General features: G+C 38.2%; 1 protein-coding gene across 1 annotated transcript; it reads left to right on the top strand.

Moving 5' to 3' along the window:
* Positions 1 to 11,009: 11,009 nt before the first annotated feature.
* LOC137952672 (polyphenol oxidase, chloroplastic-like) lies at positions 11,010 to 12,886 on the top strand. The gene is made up of 2 exons (XM_068799737.1): positions 11,010 to 12,239; positions 12,341 to 12,886. The coding sequence occupies exons 1-2, from the start codon at positions 11,010 to 11,012 to the stop codon at positions 12,884 to 12,886; spliced, it is 1,776 nt and encodes a 591-aa protein (XP_068655838.1).
* The last annotated feature ends 6,008 nt before the right edge of the window (positions 12,887 to 18,894 follow it).

Genomic DNA, 18,894 nt, shown 5'->3' with positions numbered 1-18,894 from the left:
TTAATGAAGAGTTTTCTAAGCTGGTCTGTCGTAATTGTTTATTAATACATTAATTTAGATCCTCTAGTGGACAACCTTCAGAAAAGAATTAATGTTTAACACAGAATGACCTTTTTTTACCCAACTTGGTTCGAGATTACAAACAATTTTCTATTTATTTGTAGATACTAAGACATATGTTTTCTCTGGAAAAACTGGGCCTATCTTAAATTCTTTAATTGTGCACTAATCAGAATGAACAATGCACCCTTAGGACAGAACATATGAAAACCTCTGCTGTAGTCATGAAACTTGTAGCATTTGAGGGAAGGATTTTAATGGTTTCTCTCAAAATTTCCAAAGAATTCATTGTGTAAGGATACTAATACAAGCCATGACTCTGCACAATACTGAAATTTGAGAGACTAGACTTCGGGAACTCTAACTGGAGCAATTTTTTCAGCCTTGGACTCCATATCTTGGTGATTCATTCAAGCTTCTGTCCGAACAGTTTGAAGTGATTCTATCAGCATCCTCACTGTCTAGCGCCATCTCTTTCAATATCTTCTGAAGCACAAGCTCCCCGGTTTACAACTCAAGCAACTTGCTAACAACAATGCGATCTACATCTTTCTAGGCCACTTCCTTGGAAATCCCTGAGAAGTAACTGAAAATTGTTTAAGTTCAAAATGCCACAATTATGCCTCCGAGTAGAAAAGCAGAAACAGTATATAAGTTATCTGGATGGGAAAAAAAAGGCTTCAGATACAATTACCCAGCCGTCCCGGTGTGCCGAACCTCACCTTGCTGGAATTCATCCTCCAAGACGCCAATCGGTATGCCGGCAAGGCTTTCACCTACCGGGAAGTCGTATGAGACACTGCCAGGTTTGCCCAATGTGCTGAGAAGTACTGCATGCCTGAAGAAAGGCGGAGTTGTGGTTATGGTCCTGCCGAATGTCGCCGAGTATCCCGTGATTGCGCATATCTTCATTTATTAGCATGTAACCCTAACTTTTCAATGTTTAATCAGTCGAGATAAATGATATATTTTTCGTCTTTTTCTCATCTCGGTAATTTTTAAATTTATACTATAAAATTTTTATATTGATATTTCATTTAAATTTTTGTGTGTTGATTATTGAATAATAATATTATATAGTATTTATGAAAAAAATTATGTAGTGTATAGACAAATTTATACATGGCTTATGTATAGAGATTATGCCCAATATTATGTAAAATTTATGCACAATTTTATATATAGTTTATTTAACATGTATTTTATACAAAGTTTTAAAATATAGGTTGAAGTTCGAACTCTTGAACTCGGTTAAAATTATTAAACTCGAGCTCAATTACAATTTTAGGCTCGAAGTTGGACTTGGCTCAAGCTCGAGTTTGAAATATTTAAATTAAACCTAGCTCGAACATAGGCAAGTTCAAGCTCGGCTTAACTCGATGCCACCCCTAGCCATGGCTGATAATAGTCTGCGACATGAGAATAGAACTCCGGGATCGTATGAACGAAAAAGAAAAAAATTGTGTTCTTCGTATCAAGGGAGAGGGATCGAGTGAGATTGCCTAAGGAAATTATGAATATTTCGTCAACACAAATTCATAGGGCGGAGAGCTTCTAGACTTCCTGTTTCAACGGAAGCTCAAGGAATTGGAACCTATTCTTGTTTTCATAGGTTCTTGTTTTGTTGAACAAGAAAATACTAGTGATTTTTTACAAGCCAAAAACTACCAGATGGACTGAAGACGCTAGAGTTCCAAAACCTATATTGCAGAGGAAAACGAGCTAGAAGGTAGCAGAACACGAGATTAACAAGAATGATGATGATAATCAAGATACCAAAGCAGAAGAAAAATGAGTTCAGAGTTGAAAAACAAATAATTGGAATACTAAAACGCATAGCTACAAGGCATGTTAGAGAGAAAATAGGAGAAAGAACGATGTTACGGATTTGTGTCTAAACCCTTCCCCTAAAGCTCTATATATAAATGATAAAAAAAATATATAATATTACAATTATACCCTTCACACTATAAGAGCTAATAAGAGACAAAAAAATTACATCAGTGTTATCTTTATGAAATGATTTCTTATTTACCATCGTGCTACATGTCGTGCACATGTGGGCTTTCTCCTTGGTCGTATGGGTTTTAGCCCTCTTTTAACACACCTCCTTTAGACGTATGGGTTTGAACCCATCTTCTAACACTAAAATAGAAACAGATAGAGGATATCTATATAAAAATCTGGTGCCTAATTTTTATTAGAAATCCATTGTGTTTCCTTTGATTTGGTTTAAGCAACCAGTTGACAGCTTTAATATTGTAAGAGCTAAAAAACTTAAAAACTGATGAGGATAAAATTTTGGACGCAGTGATTTGTCCCATTCTCTGAACTCGACCACCAGCATTAGTCTCTTTTTTCTATTAATAAATGTGTCATCTTTTTTAATGCCAATTGATGGGCAGATCCAGCACGAGCACGTTGTAAAGTTCCTGACCATTATTCCTAGTGCTTAAAAAATTGAATTTTTTTGTCCATGAGGGATAGATCAGAGCAAACAAAGAATGTAACGAGCTATTTTAATTAAAATCCATGGGAATAAGTAACGTGGAGTTCAGAGTTCAGACTTATCCTTACATGAAATCAATTATATTAAAAAAACACACCATCACATGGGCACACTACTTTCACTACACAATAACAAATTAAGCTCTCTAATTAATAATTAGTATAATTATTTGATAGGTTCAGTGAGGAATAAAACTTACACCACTCAATTAACTATAACAACCAACTTAAAATAACACGCACTCACTTTGATTTACGATTATTAACTAGGATTCAGCCTAGACCAACAAAGAAATTTTCAACAACTAACTAGGCTATCTTTCGTAGATCCGCTCTTGGAATTTGCATCAACAGTCACAAGGCACACAAGGCACACAAGATCTAGACCCACAATAGGATTTAGAGCATTGCCAACCTACACAAGGACTTATAGCTTACAACAATCATAACACACAAGGTTTACCAACCTTTTGCCACAATTACAACAATTTCTCTCAAATATATTGAAATAGGAATGGTCTTGCACCAAATTAGCGAGAGTTACTTGCTTACATTTCCACTACAAATTCTTCTCAATAAACTGACTTTTACAATTCAAGCACAATAAAGATAGGCATACTAACCCTAAGTATTTATGCAATGTAATAGCACCTCAATGGTCCTTAGGTGACCGAATTTCAAAATATAAAATTTGAAAAAATGGATTGGGTTTTTCAAATAGGAGAGAACTAACAAAGCAGTTCAACTTAGATATAGTTTTACAATACAAGCATGTTAGTTAGGGATTTGAGTTTTAGTATTTAGATTTGTTAGACCAAGCTCAATCAAAAGAACTTAAATTTTGAAAGTTTTAGTATAAGTGGAATGATGCTTAGATTTAAAAGTTACCCCCTATCGATTAATTCTATGTAAATGCCCCTTTCAAATGTCCCGGATGAATTCAAATCAATGAAGCAACTACTTCAAACCCACTAGCTAGACAATCAATATGATTTCAAAGTAATGGTACATAAAATCTAGCTAAACAAATAATGTTTTGAAACAAAAGCATGAAAGTACCTAATACTTTCGTATGTGGCTTTTCAAATCACGATTCAAAACTCCAAATTCAGTTTCAAAGTGTCAAAGTGCATATGAGTAGTTGTTTTTGCTTCAGAAGTTGAGAGGGATAAATTTTGTAGACCAATTTGTTAGTTTCAATATCCCCATTAAGATAATCCTGATATGATAACAAACACTAAGTTACTAACTATGTTCACTAAGTCTACAGTATAGTAAAAAAACTCTCCAAATTTTTTTTGACAACATATACATTCTATCGGTCATGGTCCACACAAAAGTGAAGCAAGCAGTTCATGGTGCAAATGCACACCATCCAATTGACCTAGCAACACCATCTAACTAAGCAAACGAAATGAAGAATCATTTTTTGTAAATATTTAGACCAAAAAAGGCAAGAAGAGTAAAACCAGCAAAAGAAGATGACCACATAGGAAGAAGTCAACCATTTCAGCTAGATAATTAAATAATTGAAGTGCCAAAGGTTAGAAGGAGTCAAGCCCATGCTTAGAAGTCTAGCACAAAAGTGAAATAGATGAATGCTTAAAGTAAAGAGATAAAATGAATAAACAATATGGTAAAAAAAATAAAAAGTATAACGAATTGATCCCTATAGAAGGATTTTTGAACCCTTGTCATGATAGAGAGAGTAAAGGAGTTGCATACAAAGAAACAATAAGTTCAAAATAAAAAGAGAAGTAGAACCCATTGGGAGGAGTATAACCCTCAAGGAGGTGTAGAACACAATGGGAGGTGTAAAACCCATTAGGTGTAGAACTCATTGGGAGTTGTAAATTTTACTAAGAGGAATTGAACCCATGGGAGGATTCAAACCCATTCTATCTAGAGGAGTCGAACCATGAGAGGATTTGACCCCATGTGTGTGGAAAACAAAAAAATATCGAATGCATCTAACATAAATTTTTGGAATAAAAAGGATACGTCCTATGTAGAGTGCGGAAGCGTGACGAGTCAAACCCATGGCACATGATTCAACCCATGTTGTAGACATTCATATTTTCAGAATGTCTACAAATTTTCTAATTGACCTACAAATACGTTATTCTTTCATTTGATCAAAATATTTTAGGGGTTCTTTTGAGCTGTAACTACAACTTGCAACAACAGAGATTAATGCACGCACCATTATCAATAGTTTAGCCCCAAAAAAATTGATTTGTGGACAGACCACCAGCATTATCATTAGGTGGTCCTGCTCAAACACGTTTTAGAGTTGGTAGCCATTATTTCTAGGGACTCGTTGGAATCTGACATTCATTACCAATCCTTAAACTAAATCGAGCATCCTGCAACGCGGCCGCCCACATGCATGTCTTCAAAACCATATTTTTAGATCGACATGTGAGCCTGCCATGAGTCGTCCATGGCTTTTAGTCTTCTTTCTCACGAGGGCTGCTGTAACCGGAAACATTTCCTCTGTGTCTCGAAGTTTGCCGACTGCATTGTAAACAAAAAAATTCATGGCTTTTAGTCTTCTTTCTCACGAGGGCTGCTGTAACCAGAAACATTTCCTTTTAAGTTTGTCTTGATAATGGGCTTAACTTTCACGTGCCTAATGCACTGAAACCACATTATTCAACTCTAAAGTTGTTTAACATCGCTGTTTAACACTTTATTCTTTAGCACTAACGACGAGAGATGGGTCAGTGGCTTCGATATCCTCATCTTCTTCTCCTTCATTATATCATTACATGTGAAGACTTCAAATTGTAGTTTAAAACATTCAATTCCATTTCTTTTGACATCCAAACTGGCCACGCTTATAAAGTTTCAAGTTGAATCATTGACAGATTAAGATAATAGGATTCTACTGAGAGAAAATCATTATAAAGTCTGTCGTCGGTTCGTTAAATGTTGTACATAATGAATACCCTATACTTACATCAATCAAAGCTGTTTTTTTTCCGTAATTATTTGTGTGTTCGAAGATGTTTTATTAAAATTGGTTGTCATCGTTAAAGCGTTCATGTTTCCATGAAGTTATTTTTTTATCATTAAAAATATTTTTTAGAAATCTCTATTTGCAAAAAAAATCTTTTTTTGGCCATTAAAAATGTTACTTTAGCACAATGAGCTTCTATTTATAAATAAAAAAACAAGTAGAATCCAATTACAATTAAACCACCTTAATACCAATTACAATTAAACCACCTTTGTACCAATTACAATTTAAGTACAATATGAGCAATTATTGACATAGATAGGTCACTTATAGATTTTAGAGACCTACCTTGGATAAATAAAATCTTAGAAATATTGTCGTATTTTTATCTTTGATCAAGCTGTTTGCCTGATATATATTGGTTCGTCTGACTAGCCTTTGTAAATTTCTTCTATTCCCTTCAATATATATAGTGGATGTAGTGAAGAAGTGACAATAGTGGTTTTTTTGGTTCCAATCCTTTTGTTGGTTTTCCAATTGATATGATGAATGAGTTGCAATAGAAGTTTTTCTGGCTCTAGTTGTTCAGTTGGTTTTCCACTTGATATGCCAAATGAGTTGCAATGGAGAGTTTCCTCTATCAAATTATTTTATTTGACCTTCATAACTACTTCTATCTAGTTTTCTTTGGTTTGTCTAGTTGATTTAAGTCATCTAGTTGACCATCACTATTCCTACATTCTCTTCTTCTTTTCTTTCATTTTCTTCCCTTCTATGTTATTGGGGTTTTTCTTTCTTATGTTCAATCGGACAAATGATATTCAGCCAGGCTTCCTCGGCCATGTTTTTCCTTTTTCTCTTCTCTTTTATCTCTCTCTCTCTCTACTGGAACTTTGCTTGATTATTGTGTTGAGCTCTCTTACTTGGTCAAATAGTGCTGCTAGACGATTTGGATGAGCTTTATGGAATAAATTGCTTGCTTCCCTTTTTGTATGGGTTGTCCAATTAGTCATTCACTGGTTGAACAAATATGGTGCCAAAAAAATCTTTTAGGGGCTTTATGAGCTACAAGACATTCTCAAAGTACATTATTAGTGACTCAAGTATTTGCTATCATCAAAGTTATATCAATGAGGATCTTGTGCTCAACATATAGGCAAGTGGTGTTGCAAATCCTTGTCTGGGTCTAGACTGGTGGCCTAGTTTTTAGTGCTAATCCTTGTGTGAGAGAGCTTCTTGAAAATGCCTTTGTGGGTTTAGGTTGAAAGCTTAGTTTGTTACTACAAATCTATGCAAAAGTAGTGCTACTGAAAATTGGTTGTGATGGCTAGTTGAGTATTTTAAGCCCATGTATGGGCAACATTGTAATTAGTCATTGTGCTTATTTGTTGTAGACGTCATTTGATAACCGAAATATAGTGAATTAACTTTGAGGTGAAATACCTTGAAAGTGGATTAGAAATCCGAACCACTATAAATCCTTGTATATTTATATATTGTGTTGATTGATTATTTGGACTTTGGACTTTGATTGTGAAAGTAACAATGCACATTGAATTATTTTAAAGTGTAAACATACACAAGGTTACATAAAGAGGAGTCAAAATTTTGTAGCAAAATTAACAAATCTACTCATCCCCTTATAAGTTTGTTCCTCACAGGGTGAGTGACAAAAGAAATAAATCCAACTCAACTTTTCTTTGAGTGATACTCAAATAGACCTAGATGGCTTCCAGAACAAGCATTTAAGGTAGAGATTTGGAGGCTCATCTTTCTCTAATCTTTGATTAGTTTGAAATTGATTTAAGTTACAATTGAGGAAAACATTGCTCAAACTTCTCTAACATCTCACTTCGAAGAATGAAACTATGGCAATTGAAGGTGTGTCCTTGCTTCTATCTAAAGAGATGCAAGAGTTGAACATCACTTCTTCCACTAAGGAGGCCTTGTAGATGAAGTTTGCATCAGCAAGTACAAGATTGACAAGGGCCATGTTGATTTCCCGTTTGCCAACCTCCACAACATCGTCAATGGCTTCAACTCATGAGTGGAAAGCTTCATAGTCAGTTGAAATTAGAAGATCTCCTCCCTCCCCCCCACTAGTAGATGATGCTTTGGGCTTGCTAACATCTCAGCCAATGTCTTTTGGTGGTTAAGGATGTGTGTCAATTGAGTGAATGCCTACAAAAGTTGGGGACCATTGGTCAACACTAACTATGGTCGAACCTCAATGCCAAGGTTCATATAGGAGAGGTGGAATGTTAGAGGTCACCCTAGGGTATTTAGGTTATTCTCATATATATGAGGTTGTTCACATATTTCTCACATGTGTTTATTTCTTTATTTCGGAGGTGAGGATGGTCCAAATAACATATTCATTCAAAACAAGTGGCAAAGATGGTGATTATAATATGTTTCTGAAATACAGACTCTTCCTCGTGCATATTAACCTTCACCAGAACCTTATCTTCAGAAACTATCCAACATGATGGAAATTGTTTATTTGAAGGTTTGGTGAAAAGAAACAAAGCAAAAGGGAATCTTCCAAGTTGTTTTCGTTTTAGCAGCTGCATCACCATTACTTTCCCACACTAGATTATTAATAAACCCTAAACCTAGAAAAACTGGAAGACAGGCCCAAGTGAAAGCAACTTGTATAGGCGACTCCTTCTACTTGGATGTACAAATAGGGGAAGGGAGTCCTGCTGCTCTTCACCATTTGGTATCTCTTCCTTCAGAATGGCTCATCGCTTTGTACTAGTTGCTCTTGTCGCCCTTCTCTCTTCCTCTGCTTCCCTTGCTCAAGACCAGTACTTCCTTTACCTCAGGGTCTCTCTCTCTCTCTCTCTCATCAGTTGCAGTCTTGCTATTAATTCCGGCGGAAAATACTGAAAAGCTTTACTTTGTTGAACCTTTTTACAGTGGCCTGGAGGACTTTGCAGCAAAGGCGAGTGTTGCTTCCACAGCACTTATCCTCGTCAAAACGATTTTGTTGTACACTACCTCGCTCGTTCTTTCACCGGAACTTACCCGCAATGCAATCCCAACCCCTTCTATGCTGCTGCGGTAATCTCTATTATCCTGTACTCTGCCGTCTTTTCTTTTTTTTTCTTTTTTTTTTTGTTATCTGGGCTTTCACTTTTTAACCTCGATTTTTTTGCCGTGTTTCCATTCAGCTTCAAAGATTTATACAGGATATGTACAAGTACTGGCCGAGCTTGAATTGCCCGGCTGCTACAGGGATAAAAGAATGGGGTGACTCGTGGAATGACAACGGAAAATGCAGCGGCATCGATCAGCCTCAATATTTCCAGAGGGCCATAAACCTGACCAAGTCCGTCAACGTTCTTGACAAACTTGCCAGGAAAGGTGAGTCATTAATCGTCAATTTTCTGCAACTCATCTGCGATTTCCTACCCTGCTATTTTTTTGAATCGAAATGGTCTCCGGCTCAGGTATTCTACCCTCAAAATACAACACCTACCGTCTGGTAGACGTGATGAACGCCATCGACGAGGGATTGGGAGTCAACACTGCAGTCATTTCCTGCGCCTCCAACTCCAGTTCTGTTCTCAGAAGCCTTCGTCTTTGCATCGATCCCACTGCTTCTTTTGCCACTGACTGCATCAATAAACCACCGAACAGATGCGCTGAAAGGGTTCAGCTCCTCCCACTCGCTTACAACACCTTGGAAGGCGAAAACCCAATTGAAATGGTTACGTCCGGAGTGATGTAGGAGCTTCGGTGCTTGATTATAGTGCTTAGGTTTCCTTACCGTAATTGATACTGCTGAATCCTAGCGTGGTTGCAGTAGTTTTCACTTGTAGACATGTACCTGTACTACGAATCCGGTCATATTTAATGGATAAAGTATGAAGCTTTCTATTATGCTGTGTTTGGAACATAAATGGAAAAGAAAAATATAGTTCGCAAGCAAGATCCCAAAAAATCCAAAAAATTTAGTACAACCAAATAAAAAAAACAACTCATAAAATGCAACGGCACTAGTAGAGGCTGGGGCGGACGGAATTGGAGAAAACTCATTGGGAGAAGAGAATTTGCAGTGAAGGGTTTTTTTTCCTTCACACTTGTGAAATTCGCATGTGTGAACTACACGTGCGTTGTTGTTCCTCCCCCTTGGACTTAGGTCTGGCTTGGTTCTGTTGAGACGATGTGGGAGGAGTCTGGTGTGGTGCCGGCGAGGGTGGTTGCCGGCAGGCAGCAGCGGTGAAGGTCGATGGCGGTGATAGAGGTGAAGCTCGATGGTGATGGTGATGGTGACTGCGGCGACGTCGGAGATGTGGAGATTTCTGCAATTGGTCTACAGGGACAGCGATGGCAATGGCGACGGGGTATGAGTCAAACGGACGAGGGCCGACGGTAGGAAGATATTCTGTGTTGGCAAAGACATCACTGCAAATCAAACGAGGGTCGGAAGGTCTAGCTACTCTGGCTGGGGAAAAGTCCTACGCAACGCAGCAATAGCGAGATCCGACGAGGATTGCGAGCGGTGGTTGCGAGCAGGACTGGGCATTCGACGGCTAATGCACCGGTTTGATCCGACGTGGAGAGAAAGAGCCCACTGGTGAGAGGTGTCATTTTGGAGGTGTGACAGGTGGAGGTCAGCAGTCATGGCTCCGGGAGAGGGCGACGGTGGAGGAGAGATGGGGAGAAAGGACAAAGGAGCGACGGTGGTGGCTTCGAGAAATGATTATTGATCATGCTATGACAGGATTTTGTATATTTAAAAAATTATAACATAGTCTATAGCTTTTAAACTCTACAATTTGTGTTTTTCTCCGTTTTCTGTCCGACCACCCGCTCTCCGTCATCTTGAGGTAAAAGACGAGGCAACAAGCCTCATACGATTTAGAAAGAAATCTACAGAGCACCCGTTACGCTCGTTGCGATCAACTTGTGATATAGCTCACAATTGTAGTCCGACGTTCAAGCCTTTGTTTTTCAAGGAAACGTGCTACTGTACTCTCACTTTCTTTTTGCAATTTGATTGAATCTGTGAGAATACGAATGAGCTTCATTGGGAAAAAAGAATCTGACTGAAAAAAGAGTTTAATACGAATTGAAGAGCAAGAGGCAGTTTAGATTTGACCAGTTTGGTCATTTCTGGGAAGCTAAGGAAGGTGGATAGACTTTCCCCCCTTTGTCCAACGTGTTTGCCGTGCAATCAATTTTCCTTTGATGAAAGGCCTGTGCCTCTTAGCTGTCTCGAATAATAAATACTTGTTATTCTTATCCTCGTCCTCGTTATAGTGCCTAGCATGTGAAGGTTTTCCCTGTTAAACAATCTGGGAACATAGAAAATGTTGAATCCATTGGAGGTGGGAATCTATCTGGAAGTTGCCCTTTTCCCCACGAGCTTTAATGGTGAAAGGTGTGAGAAAGTTTTCATTCCTACCTATTTAAGTCTCTATTGATCTCTTCTTCTCTTCCACCCAAAGATCCATCACGCCCCCCCAGTATGGCTTTGTCCATGCTGCTTGCTTCTCCCAGCCTCATCACTTCCTCCTCCACTTCTTCCTCCTTCCCTGATCGTCCTCCACGGACCGGGCTTCGAAGCTCGGTACTCAGATCCCCCCGACCCAGAAGAGTGACTACTAGTATTAGAAGTAGCAGTGAGAATGGCGAGGCGAGCCGCCCACTCAAGGTAGACCGTCGCAACGTCCTCCTTGGATTGGGCGGGCTGTACGGCGCCACCACCCTGGGTGGAAACCAGTCGGCCGTTGGAGCCCCTGTAGAGTACCCCATTCTGGAATCATGCCATGTTGCTAACTATCCCGATGAGTTTGGTGGTAACAACCCCATCGAATGCTGCCCTCCTTACAATTTCACCAACCCTATAAACCTCCAACCTTACGTATTCCCCACAAATGTGCCCCTCCGCACGAGGAAGGCCGCGCATTTGCTCACCCAGTGGGAGAAGGATAGATTTCAAAGGGCTATCGCTGAGATGAAGAACCTTCCCAGCGACCATCCATGGAGCTTCGTGCAACAAAGCAGGATACACTGTGCTTATTGCAGTGGATCTTATAACCAGAGGAACAGTGCTAAGATCCTCCAGGTTCACTTCAGCTGGCTCTTCCTCCCTTGGCACAGATACTACATCTATTTCTTTGAGCGGATCCTGGGGAAAATCATCGGCGATGAAACATTCGCTCTTCCCTTCTGGAACTACGATTCTCGAGATGGGATGATGTTCCCAAGCATGTATCTCGACCCCAACTCCAGTCTTTACAATCCAAACCGTAACCGATCTCACTTCCCCCTCCCAATTAACCTCAATTACAGCTTCGACATAGAAGACAGGCCTCCGGTTACTGATCCTGCTGACGCTAATATAGCGTACTTGCGCAGGATTTTCACTGACAGCGCCCCGATCCCTGAGCTCTTCATGGGAAGCCCGGTGAGAGCCGGGCAAGACCCCAGCGCCAGATTGATGTCAGGCATGTTGGAGAACTTGCACAATGTGGTGCATAACTGGATAGGACTAGTTGAGCCGCCTAATTTGGACATGGGTAACTTCTTCTCTGCTGCTCGTGACACCTTGTTCTACGCGCACCATGCCAATATCGATCGACTCTGGAGCATTTACAGATCCCAGCTCGGGAACCAGCTGGAGTTCAACGACAGGGACTGGTTAAATGCTAGTTTCGTGTTCTATGACGAGAACGAGAAGGTGGTCAGCATCACGGTAAGGCACAAATACACTTGAGCTATTCGATCATAAAAGTCCTCCTCGAGAAGTATCTCTCAGAACAGTGATCTAATATGTTTTTTTGTTTAATGAAACAGGTTCGACAGTGCCTCAATCAAATGGATATGGGATATGTGTACCAGAACGTGCCGGTTGAGTACCTGAACTCGCCCCCAACATTTACCCCACGGGCAGCCGCCCCGACCCCGCCATTGTCATCGGTAAGCGAGTTTGGGCCAACGCCGCGCCCTCTTTCCAGCACCATAAGAGCCGTAGTGAGAAGGCCAAGAACTTCTCGCTCTGCTACAGAAAAGCGCCGGGAGGCAGAAGTACTCTCCATCGATGACATTGAGCTCAATGGTCCGGAGACCACTAGGTTTGATGTGTACGTCAACAAGTTGACCCAAGGCTCCTCTGTCGCCGGACCAGGAACGTTCGCCGGGAGCTTCGTCAGGGTTCGTCACAACCACCTCAACGAGGATGGCTCACACACCAAGACCATCCAGAAGTTCGGTATCACTTCATTGCTGGATGAAATTGGAGCGGACGCAGATGAAAACGTTGTGGTCACTCTCATTCCACGAGATGGCAATGTCACCATTGGAGGAGTCCATGTTGAGCTCACCAGGACCTTTAGTAACTAGTCCAAACGATCGAGAGAACCTTGGTTACTTTTCTGTATGCTAGTTTTGCTTTGGTTTTTGTATCTTCTGTACCGACTTTGTTCGTAAACTATCTTTCCCTTATGGTTTGGAACCACACTGAAGTAAGACGTTCTGGTTTTTTTTTATAAAGATAACATATCACAATTATCCGTTTCTAGTGCCCTTAATAGGTAATTGTTTGGAAAATCATTCAAAAATTTCTTAGATGTCTTAATAGGAAAAAGATGAACATTACTGAAAAGTCTAAGACATTATCATACTTCTAATCAGTAATTTTTAGTAAAATAAGATAGACAAATATAAATGCAAAATAACAAATTTTAAAATATGTTTTATCTAAAAACAAATTATTCATTTAAATAAACGATTCCACTTGACATATTGGCCTACATTTGCCCCACTATATGGTGGCAAAAATGATTATTAACTAATTCTGTTTGTTCATTTCTCATTCTCAATAGGCCAATTAATTTCTTTCATCCTCCTTTTCAAACATCATATCATATCCAATAACTTGGCCCCATCACTCTCTTCATCACTGAAATCGAAATCCTTCTAAACTTCACTGGGCAGATGATGGAAGGCAATAGAGCTTTTTACCAAAATAACCATTTGAAAAAATATATTTTTAATCAACTTATTTTAAAAAATACCCAACTTTGACCAATCAACTATACATGTGTACAGTCAAAGGCGACACGTAAGTTTTGACTCCTTACGTATCGCCATATCATCAGTACAGAGAGAGTAGATAAACACATCGTCTGCCACGTCATTATCCTGCCATGTCATTAAAAGATAAAAATATATATTTAAAAAAAATGAAAAATCAAATACACTTTTTATTATCTTATATCTAAAATAATAAATTATTAAAAAAATATAATAAACAATTAAAATTAACTCTTACTTATTTAACACCATTTAATATCAATTAAAATATTTAGAAATAGAAAAAATCTTTCTCTTAGCCATTTATTATGGATTTAAAATATTTATAAATTGAAAAAATATAAAATAAATTATTTTAGAGTTTAAAAATACAATTTATTTGTATACTTTTTATCACCTTATTTAAAAAATAATAAATTATTTAAAAAAATATTAGTTAAATAAAAATCTTACAACACCTTTTATTATCAATTTAAAATATTTATTAACTGAAAAAATATGAAAATTTTACTTGAGTTTAAAAAATAAATGTATCGGTACACTTTTTATTACCTTATATTTAAAATAATAAGTTATAAAAAATCTTACTCTTACCTATTTAACACCTTCTTATTATCGATTTTAAAAAAATTAATTAAAATTTTGAAAATTTTTAGTGTTGAGTTTAAAAATCAAGTTTATCAACACATTTTTTTCAAATTTATCGATAGTCTTTTTTTTACCTTATATTTAAAATAATTAAAAATAAAATAAATATACTAATTAATTAAAAAATCTTACTCTTACTTATTTAATACATTTTATTATCGATTTAAAAGACTATAAAATAAACTTAAAAGGCACTGATGAGAACGAGAAGGTGGTCAGCATCACGGTATGGCACAAATAAACTTGAACTATTCGATCATAAAAGTCCTCCTCGAGAAGTATCTCTCAGAACAGTGATCTAATATTTTTTTTGTTTAATGAAACGGGTTCGACATTGCCTCAATCAAATGGATATGGGATATGTGTACCAGAACTCGCCCCCAACATTTACCCCACGGGCAGCTGCCCCGACCCCGCCACTGTCATCGGTAAGCGAGTTTAGGCCAACGTCACGCCCTCTTTCCGGCACCATAAGAGTCGTAGTGAGAAGGCCAAGAACTTCTCGCTTTGCAACAGAAAAGCGTCGAGAGGCAGAAGTATTCTCCATCGATGACATTGAGCTCAATGGTCTGGAGACCACTAGGCTCGGCTCCTTAACTCAAACGAGCCGATTTTGGATCTTGAGCTCGGCTCGAGCTTGAGAGATACCAAGACGAACTCGAGCCGGCTCGGTTAGAAGCCACCCCCCTAGGTAAAATTATATTTCCTCGTTTCCATGAAGCACGGTTTCAGAGAGGTCAATGCAAAATATGACACAATTATTGAATGAAAAATTAAAATTTACTAGTCTATGTTTAATTCACGTAAATTAAATGAACAAGTTCACTCTCCATTATCTGCGGAGACTCGAACCTGGCATTCTCGATTCATCCTATTTTAATTAAAATATAATTTTTTTTAAATAGTGTATATATTGAAACAAATTGCCAAGCCAGTGTTAGAAAATTTTTTTTTAGTGAAAGCATTATAGAGAAAATTTTTTAGAAAATTTTTTGCATGTTGAACCTTAATAAATAATAATATTTATAGGCAATTGCCTTTATATGACCAAAAAATTGAATCATACTAAGATTCCTAATACTAAGTATAACATAGTTAAACTTACTAGCACAACTAAAATTTCTAATTAGATCATAACTTAAACATGTTGCTCTAGATTTGGGTTGTTCTGCCTAATTAGTTTAGTGTCAAAAATCCTTCGTACATTAAATCTCTACTTTACACTTTTTTGTTTTACACAATTTATACAAAAATAGAGTACATAAATTACAAGATTCATTTTTGTAATCTCTTGGAGGATAAATCAGAGGAAATCCTCCTCTGATTTATTAGGATACAACTCTTGCTAATAGTCCCCATCAAGTTGGTGCATATAAATCTTTGATGCCCATAGTTGGGAGAAAATATTCAACAAGTGGTGGACGTTAGAGAACATAGCTTTGAAGTAGTTCAAAGGCTAGAAGAAGATGTGCATGCCACCATTGCAGTTCTAAAGGCAGATACTCGCAACGATCTTACTGAGATGCGACTGAAGTCAGAAGAGATGTGGACGAGAATGGCAATTCTCGAACGAGCCATTCTAAATGGGGAAAAGGGTTCCTACACTAATGAAGATCAAGGTTCTTGAGACTAAACCGTACGAGGGCCTAGGAGATCCAAAGACGATCAAGAACTTCTTATGGCAAGTTGAGCAGTACTTCAAAGCTTCAAATCTCACGAATGAGGAAGGAAAGGTTAGTACTGCATTTATGTTTCTCATTGATGATGCTATCTTGTGGGGGAGAAGAAGACTTGGTAACGTCGAGAATGGTGAAAACGTAGTTAACACATGGTAACTATTTCAAGCAGAAGTTGAAACACCATTTATTTCCCGACAATGTCGATTACCTAGCTCGAAAGGAATTGTGTATTGAAGAAAAAAAGGACGATTCATGAGTATATTCAGTCTTTTACTTCTTTAATGTTAAACATTTCTAACATGACCAATGATGATCGATTTTTTTCTTTTCTTGCAGGACTTAGTCTGTGGGTAGAACAATAGTTGAGGCGTAGGGAGGTGAAGATACTTGCAATCGCTTTAGCCACGACAAAGAAGTAGACTGTTTTTGAGAGAAATTCTGATGATAATGCTCCCACATCTATGGATATGTTGATTTTCAGGACTCCATAGATTTAGCTCATGGAGAAAAAGAGAAAGACACTCATTGGCAGAAAAACAAGAAGAAAAAGATGTTATGGACTTATATCCTAACCCTTCCCCCGAAACTCAATTTATAGATTAAGCAAACTATAATATTACAATTATTACCCTAGAACTTTAACCTAATTACATCAATGATGATTATCCAAATCTACATAAATCAAGGGAAGTTAAATCAATTACATTAATCTAGGAAGATTTGCCAAATCTTCCAACTTATGTGACGAGGATTCCAGCTCGTGCTAAATCTTCCAACTCATGTGATAAGATTCTAGCTCGTGTGATGACTCATTATGCCACCTCACATGATCATGGTGGGTCCATATCTTATGGTCTTGGGCCCATCTTGCAACACTCTTGGATATGTGCGCCTTCATTGGTCATGTGGGCTTGGGCCCATATTCCAATACTCCCCCTCAAGTTGGTGTGAGAGAATATCATGAACTCCCACCTTGCTGCAAATGGTGTGTAGGATCTTCTCATATAAAATGGACCCAGCACACCCCTCATGCTGGTGGTCTCTTCCATGAGGCCTAATTGGCATAAATGAGAGTAAAATCACTCCAAGCCGTATAACATTGCTCCATACTCTAGTCATAACCCATGTTGGATGTAGGGCATACTCCTATCTTCTGTAGGTAGTGGGTCTATATCCACTGCTTAGATGTGTAAAAAAACTCTTCCATCATCGTGTCTAAACCCTAGACATCGACTCTCAAGTGGTAAGAGTAATACTTGCATATTAAGGATGGTAATTACTAGAAAGATAATATTTTGGGGACACTTTGGCTTTCACCATGCATCAAAATAGCCAATGCTGATAAAAAATAGTAATTGAGAAGTCATTTTCAATAATAATCTCTCATCCAAAGAAACGCAATAGTTGCAGCTGAAATGGGCTTGGGCCCATATAACACAAACCAAAATAAAAATCATTGTAAAAGGACCCATGAAATAATCTGAAGTGAGTATCTGCACAAAATAATATACTGACCAAATAATATGTTGTGAATACCTCAAACTAATAATCCAGCCGGAGAAATAAAATCGAGTTGCGCCAAGTCAAATAGTAAACCAATATATCCGAGTTGTGGAAGAAATATGTATAAACTTGGGACCTAAACACGTGTATATCGAGGTAGGAAAATAAGTGGCCCGAGTCACATTGACCCAAACTGGGTTGAGCCAAGTTAACTCGACAGATCTGAAACATCAAGGGATCACTGGGAACTCGGCCCGGTCCGAGTTGGCTCAGAACAGGCGCAGTCCAGCGCTGGATCAAAATTTCCTAACTTCGAAAAATTTTAATCAATCTGCCTTCGTCTTCCTTACAGCAAATAACTGCTCGACAAATGAACTTCTTCTTCTCCCCTTCGCCAAAAGACTCTAATGGACTCGGTACGCTGGTTGGAATCATCATCTATCTTTTTGGCAGAAATAGAGTTCTCGACATAGGAAATAATCCACCTCGCAGAAACAAAAAATGGACTCACAAAATCGTCTTCTTCGAGCAGCTATGAACAAAGAGGTAGTCGGTAGAACAACCTGCTCTTTGTCAACCTCGCGACGCCGAATAGAGTGGAATTGTAGGGAAAAAATTTGGCAAAACAGAAACTCGGCAGAGTTGTCTTCTCGACAACAACAATGGGATAACTCGACGGAGTTTGGTGTCATCATCTCTGGCAATAGCAATAGAAAATGGAAAATTCTGTTGTCAAGGAGATACTTATCTGAAACGGTCAAACGACAAGATCAATGTTGGCACCGGCGGATGGCCCCAACAGTGCTACATGGAATACCGGTGTAGTTTCTAATCATGGCTACAGTCACATTCGTGAGTGGAGATAGAGAAGGCACGATAATGAAATGAAAAATAACACAAATTAGTGCAGTATCAGAGTATACAATCAGGTAGATGTCAGACCAAAGAGAAGATAAGTGAGTCAATTCGTTTAATGGCTCGCACTAGATACCACGATGCCAGGCCGGGTTACTGTGAGACAGGATTAAGAACCATGCTGGAGACAGACAGAACTCGATATCTCATTTTCCTCAGAAGCATTTTCACTTCGTTGATTAATTGAAGCAAAGGAGACAAGATATTTGATCTTGGCTTAGCCGTATCTGGTGGCTATGGAACCAAGCAAAGAGATTTGTTCATGAAGTCACCATTCCAGGGAGAAAAGATAACTGGGAAAAATAAAAACTAGAAATTTTTTGAGGTGAAGTTATAAACAAACTATAAGTAATATGAGCAAAAGAAAAAAATGGGTTTATGGAATCCTGAAAATCAATGCTTTGATACCATGTTGATTTTCAGGACTTCATGGATTTAGCTCATGGAGAAAAAGAGAAAGATACTCATTGGGAGAAAAATAAGAGGAAAAAGAGGTTATGGACTTATATCCTAACCCTTCCCTTGAGGCTTAATCTATAGATTAATCAAACTGCAGTATTATAATTATGA

Source organism: Aristolochia californica, unplaced genomic scaffold (assembly GCF_029961685.1).
Source record: "Aristolochia californica isolate CCGP_79_NKW_82.1479 unplaced genomic scaffold, dmAriCali1.0.hap1 SCAF_16, whole genome shotgun sequence".
NCBI lineage: Eukaryota > Viridiplantae > Streptophyta > Magnoliopsida > Piperales > Aristolochiaceae > Aristolochia > Aristolochia californica.
Note: the sequence above shows the minus strand (reverse complement) of the source record. Positions and strands in the feature narration are given on the sequence as shown.